This window comes from Equus quagga, chromosome 17 (assembly GCF_021613505.1).
Source record: "Equus quagga isolate Etosha38 chromosome 17, UCLA_HA_Equagga_1.0, whole genome shotgun sequence".
Lineage (NCBI taxonomy): Eukaryota > Metazoa > Chordata > Mammalia > Perissodactyla > Equidae > Equus > Equus quagga.
This window is the reverse complement of record NC_060283.1, coordinates 51,033,406-51,052,940: the sequence shown is the minus strand read 5'-3', so window position 1 is coordinate 51,052,940 and position 19,535 is coordinate 51,033,406. Positions and strand designations below refer to the sequence as shown.

At 35.5% G+C, this 19,535-nt stretch overlaps 1 protein-coding gene across 5 annotated transcripts in view; it reads right to left on the bottom strand.

Annotated features, from left to right (window-relative positions):
• The window catches only part of USP37 (ubiquitin specific peptidase 37), a 96,617-nt gene that overhangs the window by 45,168 nt on the left and 31,914 nt on the right, over window positions 1-19,535 (bottom strand). For all 5 annotated transcript variants that reach the window (XM_046643167.1, XM_046643164.1, XM_046643166.1 and 2 more), the window contains 4 exons: window positions 18,800-18,961; window positions 1,514-1,645; window positions 1,234-1,357; window positions 537-727 (listed from right to left, as the gene is read on the bottom strand). In XM_046643167.1, the coding sequence (XP_046499123.1) occupies window positions 537-727; window positions 1,234-1,357; window positions 1,514-1,645; window positions 18,800-18,961 (609 nt within the window). The remainder of the gene's footprint in view (window positions 1-536; window positions 728-1,233; window positions 1,358-1,513; window positions 1,646-18,799; window positions 18,962-19,535) is intronic.

Genomic DNA, 19,535 nt, shown 5'->3' with positions numbered 1-19,535 from the left:
GCTTTTGATGTGAAGTGCGTGATACAGAAGTCCTAATAATAAGCAGGGAAATTACTTAAATGTAGAAAATAAGTCTGAATAATTAATGTAAACATGGTTAAGGAGCTTTGTAAAAATTAAAAATAAATCAAATTTTGATCTATTTTGAAAAAAACCTGTTTTTAATAAAAACAATTTCGTTCAACAAAATAACAGGAGGGAGACTTTTCAGGGAAAAAGAAAAGAACAATGAGTATTCCCAAAGAACTCAATATTCCACACAATGATTAAACACACACACACACACACACACCAGTAGAACAAAATTAACTGCTTAGTCAGCATTAAAGCATATGACAAAATATTTAAGTTCTCCTTGCTTCTCACCCCACCAAGCATTTTTATAGACGATAAAGACACTGAAAAAAGATGTCTGTGTTTATGTTTCTCCCTGAGATAGGAAGGAAAATGAGCTAAGAATTAAAATCTTCCAAAACAGTTTTAATCACTTGCCAAAAAGAATTAAAAGGGAAAAGACTTTCTTAAAGACTACTTACGCTTTACAGATGATGGAGTGCTGAACCTCAAACTCCAAATTAGTAATGACAGGGCAAGTGTATACTCTAGTGGCTGAAACATCTGGCAAATTTTCTTCTCCAGGAACAGGTTCAGCCTTCCAAGTTTTATTTAATTTTTCCATATCCTCTTTCAGCTGGTCTAAGCACTGACTTAAAAATTCATGAGCATCCTAAAAAGGCATAATATCCTTAATCAGATCAAAATAAACACTTCTTGTCACAGTAATAGCTTATTAACATTGTGATTTATACAACTAAAGCAATTGGAAGTCAACAACACGTGAAAAGGGTCAGATTTACTCCAATGATTCTGGGATATATACTTTGCGAATAAAAACAAATGACAGATTTTATATTCTTAATTATCAGTTGCATTAGCATAAATGAATAAAAGAATCAGTCCTTACTTTGTTTTAAAAAAAAGTTAATTTTTCTAAAATACCCTTTGTAGCTAAAACAGCCCAAGTTCCTACACTGGCAAACCACCCATCTATATTACTAAAATATGATAAAACACACAGAAGAGCCATATTGAACCTTACCAGAAGTGCTCAAGTTTTTCAACCTGTGATGAACACACATACACAAATCGCATTTTGAAATAAAAATCAGTAACACACCAAAATCCTTTCAATTTCTCCTATCTCTAAAGTGCTTAAAAACAATTAGTACTCACATTCTGCATATAACCAGAGAATCGTTCTGCTGTAGCTGAAATGGCATTTTTAACCTTCTTGAGTAAATCTTTTTTGGTCTCTGAATTACAGATATCTTTTTTAACAAGCAAGTGTGCAAAGCGTCTGGTAAAACAAAAGGGACAATTTAGCATGTTTTACAAAACACTGCATGGCATACTTTAAAGACTGCTAACAATGGCACATAAAATTTTAAGTGTCTAAAATGCCATTCTATAATTAATAAAGTGGAAGTTTACTCAATAAGTCCATAACAATTACCTGATAAGCGCATTGAGTGGAATTTTCTTCCATGGAATACCTTGCTTAAGCAAGTCATTTGCAAATGACTGGAGTGAAAATAGAGACTGTAAAATAGCATTCATATAGCAGGTATTTCCCAAATTGGAGAAGCTGTAAATGAAAGAAAGAGTACTTTTGAAGACAACAGTAGGTCCTGCAGTATGTTCACCAGAGGAGAGGTTCTCCACTATAGCATGCACCAGAATCACCTGGAGGGCTCCTTAAAATATATATTGCTGGGCCCCAACTCCAGAGTTTCTGATTCAGTGGTCTGGACAGAGAAGTAGAAAAAAATGTGCATTTCTAACAGGATCCCAGTTGACCCTGATGCTGCTGGTCTGGGGACCACACTTTGAGAACCACTGCATTATAACATAACAACTTAGTTTAATCTCAAGGAAAATTACACATTTCAAAGGAATGCTAAGAAGGACTGGGGACTTATCCAAAGAGCTATTTGTTCTTATATATAATTTTAATTTTTTCATTGAGCTATAATTTACTCATTTCTCTTAAGTACATGCCCAGAGGTAGAAATGCTGGGTCATAGAATATATATATATATAGATATAGATATAGATATAGATATGTTTAGCTTTAATGGGCATTGCCAAAGATTTTTCCAAAGTATAAATTTTTAAAAAATTTTTATTTGAAAATATTCTCAAACTTTCAGAAAAGTTGCACAAGAATAATATTCCTCACCCAGATTCACCAATTGCTAACCTTTTGCACTATGTGCTTTATCATTTAATACCTCTCTTTCTCTATTTTTCCTGAACCATTTGAGATAAGCTGCATAGAGTATACCCCTTTAGCTCTAAATACTTCAGGGTGTATTTCATAAGAACAAGAACACTCTCTTATAACCAGAGTAGAGTTACCAGCAGTATAAAATTTAATGATAATACTATTATCTAATATATTTTCTTTAATCCAATTTTGTCAATTGACCCAATAATGTTCTTTATAGTGTTTTTCCTCCTTAAATACAAGATTCAGTTCAGGATAATATAATCCATTTGGTTTTCATATCTCTTTAGTTTTCTTTAATCTGGAATTGTTCAGCTTTCTCTTTTATGACATTGACCATGTCTGAAGAACAGACTCCCTCCACCACAGGTTTTTAATGGAATGTTCCTCATGTCGTGTTTGCTAATTCCTCATGATGAGATTCAGCCCAGGCTGGAAGAGCACATGGTGATCCTGTGTCCTTTCAAGGGTATACAGAGGCACATGAGATTCCTGTGTTGCTCAGTGGTGATGTTAATTTTGAACACTCCTCAGAACTTCCATTTCAGACTATGAGAAAGTATCAGCGTCTGGAATTACCCTACCATCATAAACAATGAAAAAAAACTGGACAAAATACTGGACAACAGGCAGCACAGGACTGTGATCCCTAAGAGAAGGGAAACAAACAGCATGAGTCCCACTATCATGCAAGGTTTCAGCTTGAAGGCAATTTGTGAACTGCAGTCCAGGGAGGAATACCCAAACAGAGCCCAGAAATCTTGCTGAGGTGAGTTGAAAGAAACTGGAGTTTGAGAGGCTGATGTTGCTAAGATTTCTGGGACAAAGTACCCAACGGGAGGGAGTTACGCAAAGGAAGAGCTCCAGAAATCTGCATAGGAGTCTGCTTGAGTATTTGATTGAATACCAACCTGTGCATGCTTAAGGTGAAACTGCCTGACACCAGGCAAGAACTTCAAGGAAAAGAATGATTACTGGGGAGCTATTAGCCGAACAACTGCCAGAGCTCATGTAGGACCTAAAATTGTTTGAGTTCCCACCATTCAGAGTGGAGAAATCTAGATGAATTCATGGGGCGTTAGTGGAGACCCCAGAGTGGCCATGCTTTAGGAAAGGAACTAAATTATCCTGAGAATAAAGGCCACTCTAGATTTGATCCCAAAAAGCTTAAACACAAGTCTCAAAACAAACTCAAAACTGCAGACAAGGATATTAAAAGTTATTATAAACATCCTTCACATGATCAAGGATGTGAAGGAAAACATAAACATAATGAAGAAAGAAATAGAAGATATTAAAAAGTCTCAAATTAAACTTCTAGAGATGAAAAACATAATATTTGAAAGGAAAATTTTAAAGAGATTAATAGATTAAACACAAGAAAATATCAGTGAAGTTGAAGACACAGCAACATAAAATATCAAAAATGAAGTATCTATATTATATTTTATATAATATAAAATAGGAGTAATCATCATTTTTTCCTGTAATCCTTTTATTTTGGTAATCTACTCACTTGTTTCTGATTTTCACTATTTGAGTCTTTTTTTCTTTGTCAGTTTAGCTAAAAATTTGTTAATTTTGTTGATCTTTTTTAAAAAATCAACTTTCGGTTTTGTTTATTTTCTCTTTTATTTTTCTATTCTCTATTTTGTTTACCTCTGCTCTCATTTTTATTGTTCTCTTCCTTCTGCTAGCTTTGGGTTTAGTTTGCTCTTCTTTTTCTAGCTACTTGAAGTGAAAAGTTAGGTTATTAATTTGAGGACTCTTTTTAAAATCATGGTGAAATACATGTAACATAAAATTTACCAAATAACCATTTTTAAGTGTACAGCTAAAAGGCATTAAGTACATTCACATTTTTGTGCAACTGTCACCACTATCCATCTTCAGAATTTTTCCATCTTCCCAAACTGACACTCTGTACCCACTGAACAATAATTCCCCATTCCTCTGTCCCAGGCAACCAGCAGTCTGACTCTATGAATCTGACTATTCTAGGTAACTCATACAAGTGGAATCAAACAGTATTTGTCCTTTGGTAACTGGTTGATTTCACTTAGCATGATGTCTTCAAGATTCATCCACATTGTAGCATGGTCAGAATTTCCTTCCTATTTAAGGCTGAATAGTATCCTATTGTATGCATATATAACGCATTTTGTTTATCCACTCATCCATTGATGGGCACTTGGGCTGCTCCCACCTTCTGACTATTGTGAATAATGCTCCTATAAACATGGGTGTACAAATACCTGTGCAAGTCACTGCTCTCAATTCTTCTGGATATATACCCAGCAGCAGACTAGCTGGATTATATGGTAATTCTACTCTCAATTCTTTGAGGAACCGCCATACTGTTTCTCCATAGCAGCTGTATCATTTTACATGCCCCCCAGCAATGTCCAAGGGTTCTAATTTCTCCACATTTTCATCAACACTTCTTTTTGAAGGTAGGTGTTCATGCTATAAATTTCCCTGTGAGAACTGCTTTTGTTGCATCCTATTAGTTTTGACATGCTGTTTGAGCCTTCATTTGTCTTTAAGTATTTTTTAATTTCCCTTGTGATTTCTTCTTTGACTCACTGGTTGCTTAAGACTGTTCTTTAATTTCCACATATTTTGAGTTTTCCATGTTACTGATTTCTAGCTTCATTCTATTGTGGTTGCAGAAGATACTTTATATGATTTCAATCTTTTAAAATTTATTGAGATACATTTTGTGGCCTACTATATGGTCCCTACTGGAGAACATTTCATGTGCATTTGAGAAGAATGTGTATTCCGCTCTTTTTGGGTGGAACATTCTATAGATCAGTTAGGTCTAGGAGGTTTCTAGTGTTGGTCAAGTCCTGTATTTCCTTATTGATTTTTCTGTCCATATGTTCCATCCATTATTGAAAGTGGAGTACTGACATCTCCAACTATTATTTTACAACTGTATTTCTCCCTCCAGCTAATTTAAAAATTTTGTCTATTAAGTCCAGTGTCTATGCTTCCTTAGGAGCAGTTTCTGTGAATTTCTTCTACCAATGGGCCAGACTTTGTTTCTCTGCATGTTAAGTTTTACATCAAAAGCTGGACATTTTTAATATTATAATATGGTAACTATGGAAATCAGACTCTTCTCCCTCCTCAAGATTTGTTTTAGTTGCTTGCTGTAGCTGTTTGTTTTGTTTGTTTCCTAAACTCTTTTTGTAAAGTCTTTATTCTTTGTCATGTGTGGTCTCTGAAGCTGCTGTTCCTTTTTCTCTAGTTTAGCTTATGTTTTGACAGATTTCCTAGAACACCAGGAGAGAAAAGGAAGAAGAAAGAAGGAGGAGGAAAGTAGTAGTAGCAGTACAAGGACAAGAAAAACTTCCCCCAGTCTTCACAGATTGGCTCCATGCCGGGGTACTCCTTGAGTGCTTACCTAGACCATTTATAACTCTGCCTTAGTCTTCCCTTCCTGCCTCCACTGAGCCTACTGATCCACTAGAAGGGAAAGCTGGAGGTCTCAGCCGTGGCATGCATGAGCCTGGGCATGCACATGTTTTTCAAAATTCTCCAGTATACACTTAAGTTTTTCAATGTCCTAATTTCCTATCATTTTTAAATTGCCTTTTTCCTGATTCTGTGTTTGCTTGATTGCTGTAAACTTTTGTTTCCCAGAGTTTCTGACAAAGTCCACTCTGAGAGTTTTGCTTGACTTTTCAACATTTCTATGAAGGGATGGGCCTTTGGAGCTCTGCTATTTTACTCATGTCATCTCCCTGCTTCAATTCTTAAAGTTTTTTGTATATTAGAGATTATCAGCACTTTATTTATGATGTATATTGCCAATATTTGCTCCCAGTTTGTCTTTATGTTTCTGGCCATGAAAAATCTAATTTTTATGAAGGGAAATTTATCAACCTATTCTTTTACAGAACCTTGATTTTGAGTCAGAGTTACACAGCCTGTCCTCACATAAAGGTTATAGAGAAATTCACTCCCAATTTTTTCTACTATTTGCAAAGTTTCATTTTTTACAGTTACGACTAATTACGATTAATTTGGAATTTATTCTTGTGAACAGGTGAATCTAATTACGGCTTTTTCAAAATGGCTATACAGTCCTCCCAAACCTACTTATTAAAAAATCCTTCTTTGGGGCCTGCCCGGAGGTGCAGCAGTTAACTTTGCACACTCTGCTTTGGCAGCCTAGGATTCGCCAATTCAAGCCCTGGGCTGGGACCTACACACTGCTTATCAAGCTATGCTGTGGCAGGTGGCCCACATATAAAAAAACAGAGGAAGATGGGCACAGCTTGGGGCTAGTCTTCCTTGGGAAAAAAAAATCCTTCTTTGTCCCTGCAATCTGGACTTTCTACTCTACTCCACTGATCTATCTATTCAAGCATCAGCACCAAGTTATTTTAATTATACTGACTTTATAACATCTTAAAATATATGATAGGGCTATTCTCTCCTCATAGCTATCTTTCTAGTATTTTCCTAGCTATTCTTCTGTGTATATTTTTCCACATGAACATATCAATTAGTCTACCTTCATGAAATGCTTGCTGGTATTTTATTGAGATCACATTAAACTTACAAATTATTTAAGGAAGAACTGTTATCTTGATCAGGCTAAGACGTCCTAACCAAGAACAATGTATGTTTTCCACGTATCTAAGTTTACTTTGTATCTTTCTGGAGTGTTTTATAGTTTTCTTCATTCAGTTTTAAACAAATCTTGTTAAGTTTATTGCTATGTATTTTATCTTTTTTATTGCTACTGTAAATGGGTTTTCCCCCCCAATTATACCTTCCAACTGGTTATTTGTATTAACACACAAAGTTGTTCTGATTGTTAATTTTCAACCTTGCTATCTGGCTAAATGCTTTAATTGTTTGAGTTAGTTTCATCATTGATTCACTAGGGTTTCCAGGTTCTTCATTTCCAATTTTTATGCCTCTACTTTCTTTTTCTTGTCAAAGTGCACTGATTAATACCTCCAATACAAGGTTAAATAGAAGTAAAGATAGCAGGCATCCTTGACTTTTCCATGACCTTAAGCAGAATGCTGGTTTTAGGATTGAGGTATGTACATATTTTTGAGAGGAAGACTGTCCCTGAGCTAACATCCATGGCAATCTTCCTCTACTTTATATGTGGGATGCCGTCACAGCATGGCTTGATGAGCAGTGCATAGGTCCGTGCCCAGGATCCAAACCCACAACCCTGGGCTGCCGAAGCAGAGAACATGAACCTAACCACTACACCACCAGGCCAGCCCTGAGGTAATATACTTAACCAAGTTAAGGAAATATCTGGGGCTGGCCCAGTGGTGCAGTGGTTAATTTTGCATGTTTCACTTTGGTGGTCCAGGGTTCGTGGGCACAGACCTATTCACTGCTCATCAAGCCATGCTGTGGCGGGATCCCACATACAAAATAGAGGAAAACTAACACAGACGTTAGCTAGGGTGAATGTTCCTCAAGCAAAAAGAGGAAGACTGGCCACAGATGTTAGTTCTGGGCCAATCTTCCATAGCAAAAAAAGAAAAAAAAAGAAAAAGAAAAGGAAGTATCCACTGAGTCTTACATTCTCAAGCATTTTTTTCAGAAAAGGGCATTCAGTTTTGTCAAATGGTTTTTCACTATCAATGAAGAAATTTATACAATTTTTCTTCTTAGATTTATTAATACAATGAATTATATTCATAGATTTCCTAATATTGAACTATCCTTGCAATCCTGGTATACATGCATGTGGTCATAGTGTATCTTCTTAATGCAGTACTGATGTGTTCACTAATATTTGACTTAGGATTTCTTGTATCAATATTCATAAATGATACTGGCTTGTAACTTTTTTTGGTGCTACTTGAATGGATTTATACTTGCTTCATTAAAACTAAGTACTAGAAAGCAAAAATAAACAAGTGGGACTACTCTAAAGAGCTTCTGCACAGCCAAGGAAACCATCATCAAAATGAAAAGGCAACCTACTGAATGGGAAAAGATAATAACATATATCTGACAAGAGGTTAAATTCAAAATACATAAAGAACTCATATACAACTCAAGAGCAAAAAACCCAAAACAATCTGATTAAAAAATGGGCAGAGGATCTGAATAGATATTTTTCCAAAGAAGACATACAGATGGCCAACAGGTACATGAAAAAAATCACTAATCATCAGGGAAATGCAAATCAAAACCACAACGAGGTATCACCTCACATCTGTTAGAATGGCTATTATCAAAAAGATAAGAAAAAGCAAGTGTTGGCAAGGATATAAAGAAAAGAGAACTCTTGAGCACTGCTGGTGAGACTATAAAATTGGTGCAGTCACTAAGGAAAACAAAAATAAACAAGGTTCCTCAAAAAATTAAAAATAGAAGGATTGACATCAGCATCATGGTGAAGAACGCTCTTTCCTTAGACTTTCCCCCCTAAGATACAAGTAAAAGGACATTCATATACCAACAGAGGACATTCACACAACACGAAAGTCGTCTGAGAGACCCACACAGCCATATGTCTGAAGGTGGAGGTGCTGGACCCCTCAGAGGAAGTGGAAGGAGGTAAGGGGATCTCCCCTCCCTCCCCCAAGGGCAGTGACCCAGGTTGCGGAACCATGTGCAGCTCTGAGAGGGGAGGGAGGAGGGACAGCGCCCCACAGGGACACCTTTGCTCTCCAGGTTTCCCCACAGACTGTGGGAAAGCCCCATGCAGAGGTGGCTATGTTATTGCAGGGGGTGTCTTCATCAAGTCAGCAACCCAGGAGAGTAGATAGTGACGGTAGAGTGAAAATGCCCCTGGCATCGCACAGGCTAAAGAAAGAGCGCCTTCCCCTGCCTGGTGATCCACCTCAGCTGGTTGGCCAGAGTGCATTAGAATATACCTTAGAAAAGCAGCAGCTGTGAGCAAGTGAGCTGCAGATTGTGGCAGGCTCAGAATACACAGCTCTTGACCCCCACCCAGTGGCAGCTGAAACCACATATTATCACTATGTGGTGGCATAAACCCATGCCATCAAACACTATGAAGAAATATACCAGTATTCCAGAGGAGAAGGAAAATGACAAGTACCCAGAAATCAATCCTGAAAGAAAAGAAATTTATAATCTAAATGACAGAGAACTCAAAACAGCTATCATAAAAAAACTCAACGAGTTACAAGAAAATACAGGTAGACAGTTCAATGAAATCAGGAACAAACTTAATGAACAGAGGAAATTCTTCACAAGAGATTGAAACTGTAAAGAAAAACCAATGAGAACTGTTGGAGATGAAAAAGACAATGATGAGACAGAGAAAAATCTGGACTCCCTGAATAACAGCCAATATTATGGAGAAGAGAATTAGCAGCCTGGAGGGCAGAAATATAGAAATCTTTCAGATGCAGGAGGGAGAACTAAGACTAAAAAGAAAAGAAGAAATTCTCTGAGTCAATTATGAAATACAACATAAGGATTATAGGTATTTCATAGGGAGAAGCGAAGGAGAATGGAGCAAAAAGCTTGTTCAAAGAAATAATAGAAGAGAACTTCCCAAACCTGGGAAAGGAGCTGGAAATACAAGTGAAATAAGCCAAGAGAACTCCTAATTATATCAATGTAAAAAGACCTCCAAGGCACATAGTAGTAAAGCTGGTAAAAGTCAATGACAAAGAAAAAATATTAAGGGCAATAAGGCAGAAGAAAATAACTTACAAAGCAACCTCTATCAGGCTTTTAGCAGATTTCTCAGCAGAAACCTCACAGGTTAGGAGAGAGCAGAACAATATATTCAAAATTCTGAAAGACAAAAACTTTCAGAGAAGAATACTCTATCCAGAAAACATATCCTTCAGATACGATGGAGAAATAAACACTTTCCCAGATAAACAAAAGCTAAGGGAGTTCATCACACAAGACACTCCCTACAAGATATATTCAAGGCCCTCCTATCTGAAAAAAAAAAAGAAGGGGTTTACAAAGCCTTGAGCAAGCAGATAAATAGGTAGACAAAATCAGAAAATTGCACCTCTCTATCAGAAAACGATAGCACACATTTAATTATAACATTAAAGATAAAGGGAAGGAAAACATAAAAAATAAATATAATCTCACCATTTTAACCACAAACTCACAATATAAGATGGAAAAAGTTGTGACAATAACTTAGAAAGGGAAGAGGAAAGGGATGGAATCGGCTTAGTCTACGGAAATAAGAGGTTATCAGAAAATGGACTATCTCATCTATGAGATTTTTTATACAAACCTCATGGTAACCACTAAATAATCAGAACAGTGACAAAAATGATAAATAAAGAGAAAACTAAGGAAACTATCACAGAGAACTACCAAACTGAATTGGTAGTCTGAAATATGTGGGACAAGAAACAATGGAAATGCAGAAGAACTGGAAAACGAGTGATAAAATGGCAGCATTAAGCCCTCATATATCAGTAATCACTCTAAATGTAAATGGATTGAATTCTCCAGTCAAAAGACACCAAGTTTTGGGATGGATTCAAAACCAAGACCCAACAATTTGCTGCCTCCAGGAAACACATCTCAGCTCTAAAGACAAACACAGGCTCAGGGTGAAAGGATGGAAGATGATATTCCAAACTAACGGCAAACAAAAGAAAGCAGGTGGTAGCTATACCACTACTGGGTATTTATCCAAAGAACATGAAATCAACAGTTCAAAGAGACTTATACACCCCATGTTCATTGCAGCATTATTCACCATAGCCAAGATGTGGAAGCAACCCAAGTGCCCATCGACTGACAACTGGATAAAGATGTCGTATATACATATATATAAATAATGGAATACTACACAGCCATAAAAAAGGACAAAATCATCCCATTCACAAAACATGGATGGACCTTGAGGGTATTATGCTAAGCGAAATAAGCCAGACAGAGAAAGAAAACACCATATGATTTCACTATGTGGAAGATAAACAAACACATGGACAGAGAATGGTTTAGTGGTTACCAGAGGGGAAGTGGGTTGGGGAATGGGCACATGGGGTGAAGGGGCACATATTTATGGTGACTGACAAAAAATAATGTACAACTGAAATTTTACTATGTTATAAACTATTATGACCTCAATAAAATAAATAAGAAAATAAGTGAACAGTTAGATACACTCATGCCATGAAATATTATGCAGCCAAAAAATGATGCCAATCTACATTTACAGTATGGTTGCTATTCATAAAAGACTATAAAATGAGAAAAAAATAAAAATACAAATATGATCCAGCAATTCCACTTCTAGGTATTTATCTGAAGAAAATGAAAACAGTAAGTTCAAAAAGATATATGCACCCCCATGTTATCTGTGGCATTATTTTTAACAGCCAAGATCTGGAAACAACCTAAGTGTACAACAATGGATGAGTGGATAAAGAAAATGTGACATATAGACACACACATGCATGCACACACACACACACAATGGAATATTACTCAGGCATGAAGAAGGAAATCTTGCCATTTATAACAAGGATAGACCTTGAGGGCATTACGCTAAGTGAAATAAGCCAGACAGAGTAAGACAAATACCATATCATCTCACTTATATGTAGAATCTAAAACATACCCCAGAAAAACAAACCAAAACAACCCACAAAAAACCACAGACTCACAGATACAGAGAACAAACTAGTGGTTGCCAGAGGCACGGGCTGGAGGTTGAGCAAAATGGGTGAAGGGGGTCAAAAGGTACAAATTTCCAGTTATGAAACAGGTCAGTCATAGCGATGTAACTTACAGCATGGTAACTACAGCTAATAATACTGTATTGCATATTTGAAAGTTGTTAACAGAGTGAATCTTAAAAGTTCTCATCACAAGAGAAAAAAGCCTTGTAACTATGTATGGTGACAGATGTTAAGTAGACTTATTGTGGCGATCATTTTGCAATATATATAAATATTGAATCATTATGTTGACTAATATAATGTTATGTGTCAATTATACCTCAGTGAAAAAACATTTTTTCAATTAAAAAGAAAGTATTAGAAGTTTTCCTTCATTTTCTATGCTCTAAAACAATTTGCATGGCATTGGGATTCTCTGGTCTCTAAAGATTTAATAGAATTCCCCTGCAAAATCACTTGGACCCAGTGCATTTTCTGTGTGGGAGCTCCTTGATAGATATCTTTTTTTCTTCTATGGAAACTGGTCTAATTTTTTTTTTTTACCTCTACTGGGACCAATTTCAGTGAAGTATACTTTCCAAAATAATTATGTCCATTTCATCTAAGTTTTCTAATTCTTTTTGATTAGAGACGTATACAATATTCTCAAATAACTTAAAAAATTTCCTCTATATTGATAATTATTTCTCCCTGGTTATCTTATTCTGTATATTCGTGTTTCTTTCCTTTTTATCTTGACTAAAAGGGTAGTGATTTATCTATTTTGTTAATTTTTTCAAATACTCATACTTTGATTTGTTAATATGATCTGTTTTTCAGTTCTCTACCTCATGCAACTATAACTTCTCTTTATTATTTTCTTGCTTTTGCTTTTTTTTGGTTTACTTTGTTCTATTTTTCTTTTTTTGGTTTTGAGTTTGGAATTCATTTATTTTTATTCTTTCATTTCTACTGATATAGGTGCTTAGAATTATGAATTTTCCTCTGATCATTGCTTTACATGTATCCCTTAAATACTGACATGTAGTGTTTTCATTACCATTCATCTTCAGAATATCTGTAATTTGAGTTTGACTCAGGGTTATTTAATAGGGTTTTTAGAATTTCTAGTTGGAAGGTACCTTTCTGATATTTAGTTTTTTGGTTTTTTTTATTAAGGTTATAAAAGTTAACATCCTTGTGAAATTACAGTTGTACATTATTATTAGTCATGTTGTAGGTACACCACTTCACCCCTAGTGCCCTCCCCCCACCCCCCTTTCCCCTGGCAACCACGGATCAGTTATCTTTGTCCATATGTTAACTACCACCTATGAGTGGAGTCATACAGAGTTCGTCTTTCTCTGTCTGGCTTATTTCACTCAACATAATACTCTCAAGGTCTATCCATGTTGTTGTGAATGGGACAACTTTGTCCTTTTTTATGGCTGAGTAGTATTCCATTGTATATATACACCACAACTTCTTTATCCAATCATCAGTTGCTGGGCACTTAGGTTGGTTCCATGATTTGGCTATTGTGAATAATGCTGCAATGAAGATAGGGGTGCATGGAGCTTCTGAAATTGCTGATTTCAGGTTCTTAGGATATATACCCAGTAGTAGGATGGCTGGGTCATAAGGTATTTCTATTCTTAACTTTTTGAGGAATCTCCATACTGTTTTCCATAGTGGCTGCACCAGTTTGCATTCCCATCAACAGAGTATGAGGGTTCCCTTTTCTCCACAGCCTCTCCAACATTTGTCACTCTTGGTTTTGGATATTTTTGCCATTCTAACAGGTGTAAGGTGATATCTTAGTGTAGTTTTGATTTGCATTTCCCTGATGATTAGTGATGATGAGCACCTTTTCATGTGTCTATTGGCTATCCGTATATCTTCTTTGGAGAAATGTCTGTTCATGTCCCCTGCCCATTTTGTAATTGGGTTATTTGATTTTTTATTGTTGAGTTGTGTGAGTTCTTTGTACATTATGGAGATTAACCCTTTGTCGGATAAATAACTTGCAAATATTTTTTCCCAGTTAGTGGGTTGTTTTTTTGTTTCAATCCTGTTTTCCCTTGCCTTGAAGAAGCTCTTTAGCCTGATGAAGTCCCATTTGCTTATTCTTTTTATTGTTTCCCTCATGTGAGGGGTTATGGTGTCCGAAAAGATTCTTTTGAAGCTGATGTCAAAGAGTGTACTGCCGATATTCTCTTCTAGAAGACTTATTGTTTCAGGCCTAATCTTTAGGTCTTTGATCCATTTTGAGTTTATTTTAGTAAATGGTGAAAAAGAATGGTTGATTTTCATTCTTTTACATGTGGCTGTCCAGTTTACCCAGCACCATTAGTTGAAGAGACTTTCTTTCCTCCATCGTATGCCCTCAGCAACTTTGTCAAAGATTAGCTGTTCATAGATGTGTGGTTTTATTTCTGGGCTTTCAATTCTGTTCCATTGATCTGTGCATCTGTTTTTGTAACAGTACCATGCTGTTTTAATTACTGGGGCTTTGTAGTATGTTTTGAAGTCAGGGATTGTGATGCCTCCAGCTTTGTTCTTCTTTCTCAGGATTGCTTTAGCAATTCGGGGTCTTTTGTTGCCCCATATGAATTTTTGGATTCTTTGTTTGATTTCTGTAAAGAATGACATTGGAATTCTGATTGGGATAGCGTTGAATCTGTAGATTGCTTTAGGTAGTATGGACATTTTAACTATGTTTATTCTTCCAATCCATGTGCATGGAATGTCTTTCCATCTCTTTATGTCGTCATCGATTTCTTTCAAGAAGGTCTTGTAGTTTTCGTTGTATAGATCTTTCACTTCCTTCGTTAAATTTATCCCAAGTCTGATATTTAGTTTTATGTTTAATTTCTAGTTTTATTTTACTGTGATCAAAAGATGTTGACTGTACTATTTATTTCTACTTTATGGGGTCTACAGATTTTTCCTTTGTGCCCTAATATATGATTAATTTTTGTGAACATTCCATATGTACTTGAAAAGAAGGTATTTCCTCTATTATCAGAGTATAGCACTTAATACATATCTGCAGATCTACCTGATTATGTTGCTTAGATCTTTTATGTCCTTACATATGCTACTTTACCGGGTGTCAGGACTGCAACCCCTGCTTTCTTATTGTTTCCACTAGATTGCTAAATCTCTCTCCTTTCCTTTATTTTAAAACTTTTAAAATCACTGTTCTAGGTGTATCTCTAGTATGCAGTACAGAGCTGCGTTTTGCTTTTTGAGCTAATTTGAAAATATTTTTATTTTATTAGCTATGTTAGCACATTCACATTTCTTTATGTGAATGACATATTTAGACTCAATTCTGTCATGTTCTAATTTTACTTATCTATCTGGTGTGTTTTAGAAATATTTCTTTTGGTTTCAAGAGGCCTTGTATTTTGTGTTTCAGTGGTTCTATCTGTATTTATACTTTTTTATAGTGCCCTTAACACTTGATTCTAAAGCTTTTTTATTACTATCTAGTCTGTCCTTCTTAAATAGCATTCTTTGACTCACACCTATTACTCATGACACTCAATTATCTTTTTCTACTTTCTTCTTTCTCTCTCCTTCCATTTTCTTTTAGTTGCAATTCCTCTGTCAGAAGACAAATTACTTGTATACCATCCTTCTATAGGTGTCCCACCTTTGTTTTAGTCTTAGCTCTACAACTGAATTATATGAAATGTTCACCCTCTATCTTTTGTCAATGTCTCCCTCCTCACCTCTTGGTTGGATGAAGCTCGCACTCTGTAGAGTCCTCAAAAAGAGCAACTGTGTACAGTATTCTGAGTTCTTTCAATTTAAAACTTATTTTGAAGTTTTGCATACTTGACAGCTTGGATTGGCATAAAATCTTTGTTCATTTTTCTTTGATCAAGTTTCTTGAATATAATGTTATTTTGTTGTCTTGCTTTGAATGATGAGTTTGAGATGTCTGGTATCAGTCTATTTCTCTTGCCCTTGTAAATTATTTAATCTTTTTGACCCAAGGCATTGAGGATTTTTCCTTATCTTTAAAGTCTAATAGTTGTACTAAGATATGTCTTGATCATTCAATTTTCCATGTACCTGGAGGGCTCTTTCATTGTACAGATTCAGTAATTTTATTTCTGAAAAGTTTTCTTGGGTTATAGTTTTAAACACTAGTTCTGTTTCACTGGACTCTAATTATACACAATATGGGAACTTCTCTGCCTGTTTTCCACTTCAATCTCTTTCTCTTTGACCATTTATATTTCTTTATCTCATTTTTCCCCCTTTGGTTGTTTTTCTGTTGTCCTTCAAAGTTCCTTATTAAATTTTCATTTGAATTTACTTTTCCCTTGGGGACCTTTAATTTACACTTAGTCTGTGATATGACGTTATCTTTCTCTATCTTTTCTGAGTTTAAGCAATTGTCATTTCTTCCAACTTGTCCATTTTGATTCTTAGTTTGAATTCCTGATTCATGGTACTTTTTATATATTGGCAAATGCTTGTTTGAGAATACTTAATTCAGAATTGAGTGCTATGTAACTGTTTTCTTATAGTCCATGTTGGTTTTGATGGTAGAATTTTTTAGTGGCTTAAATATTTTGATTCATGTTTTCTGTTTTTTTCTTACAGTTTTGTATGGAAGTGGCCTGCTTTTTTATATTCCTATTCATTTTGTGGACAGGGTTCCTAATTTAAGCACACCTTCTTCTGTTAATCTACTAAAGTGCAGTTTCTTTAATGGGATGTGGTAGTTTGTTTACCTTATTTACCACAATCCTTAATTGTCCCCTCATTTTTTTTTCTTTTGTTTCTAAACCAACTCTCCATATTTGGCTGATAATTGTCCCCTCATTTTTTTTTCTTTTGTTTCTAAACCAACTCTCCATATTTGGCTGATTCTCCCTACAACTAATGCTTCTTTGAGACTGTCAACTTCTGACACCGCATACTTTCAAGTCCTTTCCCTGTAAACAGTGCTGCAAACTAACAAGATCCAGACCTACATTAAGGATCTTGGTACTTAGTATTTGAATTTGTCCTTCTGAGAGTGATATTTTCTGTTTCATCTTTTACTGGTATACGTACTTTTTCATGGAATCTCTCAAGCTTCCTGTCCCCGACTCTCGGCACCCACAGGCTTAATGCAGCGGGAAACATGGACAACTGCTGGGATTTGGATGGTAGTTTACAGGTGATGCTATCCTTTGTCTCCTAGAAATGCTGAAGGTTATGTGTGCTTTTCTTTGCACTCCTCATTCATTACATGTTTTTTGGAGAATTTGTGAGGAACATTGAAATTAGGTAGCTTCCACTATCCTCTAGACTTGGCAGTTTTCTACACAGTTTTTGTTTCGTTTTGTTTTAAGGAGTCCTTAGTCCTGAATACTTAGCCTACTTGAAATAGTACACTCTAATTCCTGGGAGAAGTCTGAAAAAAGGAAAGTTGTATTTCTAGAGATGGGTACAGGTACTAAAAATTAAAGAAACACTGGAGGTAGACAGGGAGCCTGGAGCACCAAGGGTGAGTAACTTACGAGGATATCAAGGGACTCTGAAGGAGGTGATGAGAGAGACTACAAGTAGACTATAAAATACGCAAGAGAAGACAATGAGAAAATGAGACAAAATCAAGGCAGACAGAGACAAGATCTAGATGAAAAATGATCACAAAATGGGATAGATAAGACTAACATATGAATGCTGTCCAGTAAGGAGACAGCAAGATAATTTTGGGAGATCCATCAAAATGAAGAACAAAGGAAATTAAGAATTAAACTGGAAGGTAAACATTTTACAAGACAAAACAGAAAGAAGAGGCTCAGAGAAAAGAACAGGTAAGCAAAGAAGAAAGTGAAATGTTTTCACGGCAAATTTTATGTTGTTTCCTGCTAAGATATGAAGCATATAAACTACTACGGATAAATCAAATTGGCAGACACCACTCATTCAAGTAAAAAGATGATCTTAAAACTGGTAGAAAAGCAGTAATTTGAGTAAGATTAAAGGCAAATAAGCTGGTAGGTTTTGGAAGAGCAATTTGGCAACAGTAATCAAAATTTCAAAGTGCCTTCCTTAGTCTTAACAGTTCCACTTCCAAGAATTTACCCTATAGAAAAGTTCCAACAAATATTAAAAACATATGTATGTAAGAATGTTCATTCTAGCATGGATTGTAATTGGAAAAGAGGGAAATCTAACTGCATGCTAACATGGTTGAAGGTTATGTATTAATATATGAGGATGCCCATGATTAACCTGGAATGGAAAAAAATCAGGGAACAGAGAAGCAATATAGCATAGTGGTTAAGAATGCAAGTACACTTCAACTGCCTAGATTTACTACTGCTATACTACTGACTATATCACTTTGAGCAAGTTAATTAACTTCTCTAAGCCTTTAATTACTTCATTTACAAAAGCAGATTTTTAGTACATCCAGCTCACAGGGCTGTTGCAAGGATTTAAAGAAAAACAGTCCATTTAAACACTCTGCACACAGCGTCTGGCACATAAACACTTTAGGTAAGTCTGCTACTATTATTACTACAGGTATACTATAATCTCATTTCCACGTGTTTCATAAAAATGAGCATGAAGGGGATGGGGAGGATATGAATAAAACTTAATGTTGAAGAATCTCAGGAGTAGGATGAAGTGTATGGGATTCAAGAATACGCATTTTCTGCTTTATGACAAATATTTCATATATATATTTTTTCAAAGTTCAAAAACTGGAGACGAGATAGATATTTCTATAGATGTGATAAATTTTTAAAAAGTGAGCAAATATTTCAGAACTATTAATTAACATGACTCCTTTCATCATTTTTTTTACACTAAGCAAAACATCTTCAGTTGAATCACTTTATAAAAAGAAAGCACAACAAAAGAATCTACCTACCCCTGCAGTTGCTGCTGTTGGTGAGAGGAAAGGGGCACTCTTGGTTTGTTCCAACCAGTATAATCCTGGTTACATCTCAGTTTTTTAACAGAAAGAGGAGCTGGCTGAGGAAGAAATCCCAAACTTCTTTTAGCAGAGGGAGTTTGACTTGAAACATTAGTCCTGTAAAAAAAAAAAAAAAGATAGATAAGAAGCAAAACAATTTTGAATGCTTCTATTTTTCCCTAGCAGATTCAGAGAAGTCAATGTCTAGGGAAAAAAATCCTAAGTTTGGGGAAATATCAGTAATGATGATCACTTGGGAAAAAATTCCACAAACGTAAATTAGCAAGTTCCGTTGACAGAGAGCTGAAGAGGCATATATTATGGTACCTACTTAACCTACAATCAAAATAATCCAAGTTAATGGCTTGAGAAAAACTACAAGTTTTACTTTTATCCACTTAATGGGTATCATACACTAGTTTATGTAGTTTTGAAAACATGTAGGTGGTTAACTTTTTCCACTATATAATGACACAACAAATATTCTTACCCAATCTCAAGAACTTCCTCTAGTTTATATGTTTAGACGTGAAAATGTCAGTAGTATTTTCAATTTTTATTTTTAATTTTGCTAGATAATGTGACTGTTTTCCAAAAAGGCTGCACCAATTTATATTTCCACCAATAGTGAATTTCCATTTCTTTGCATGGTCTCCATTATATTATTATCAATCTAATGACTGAAACATGA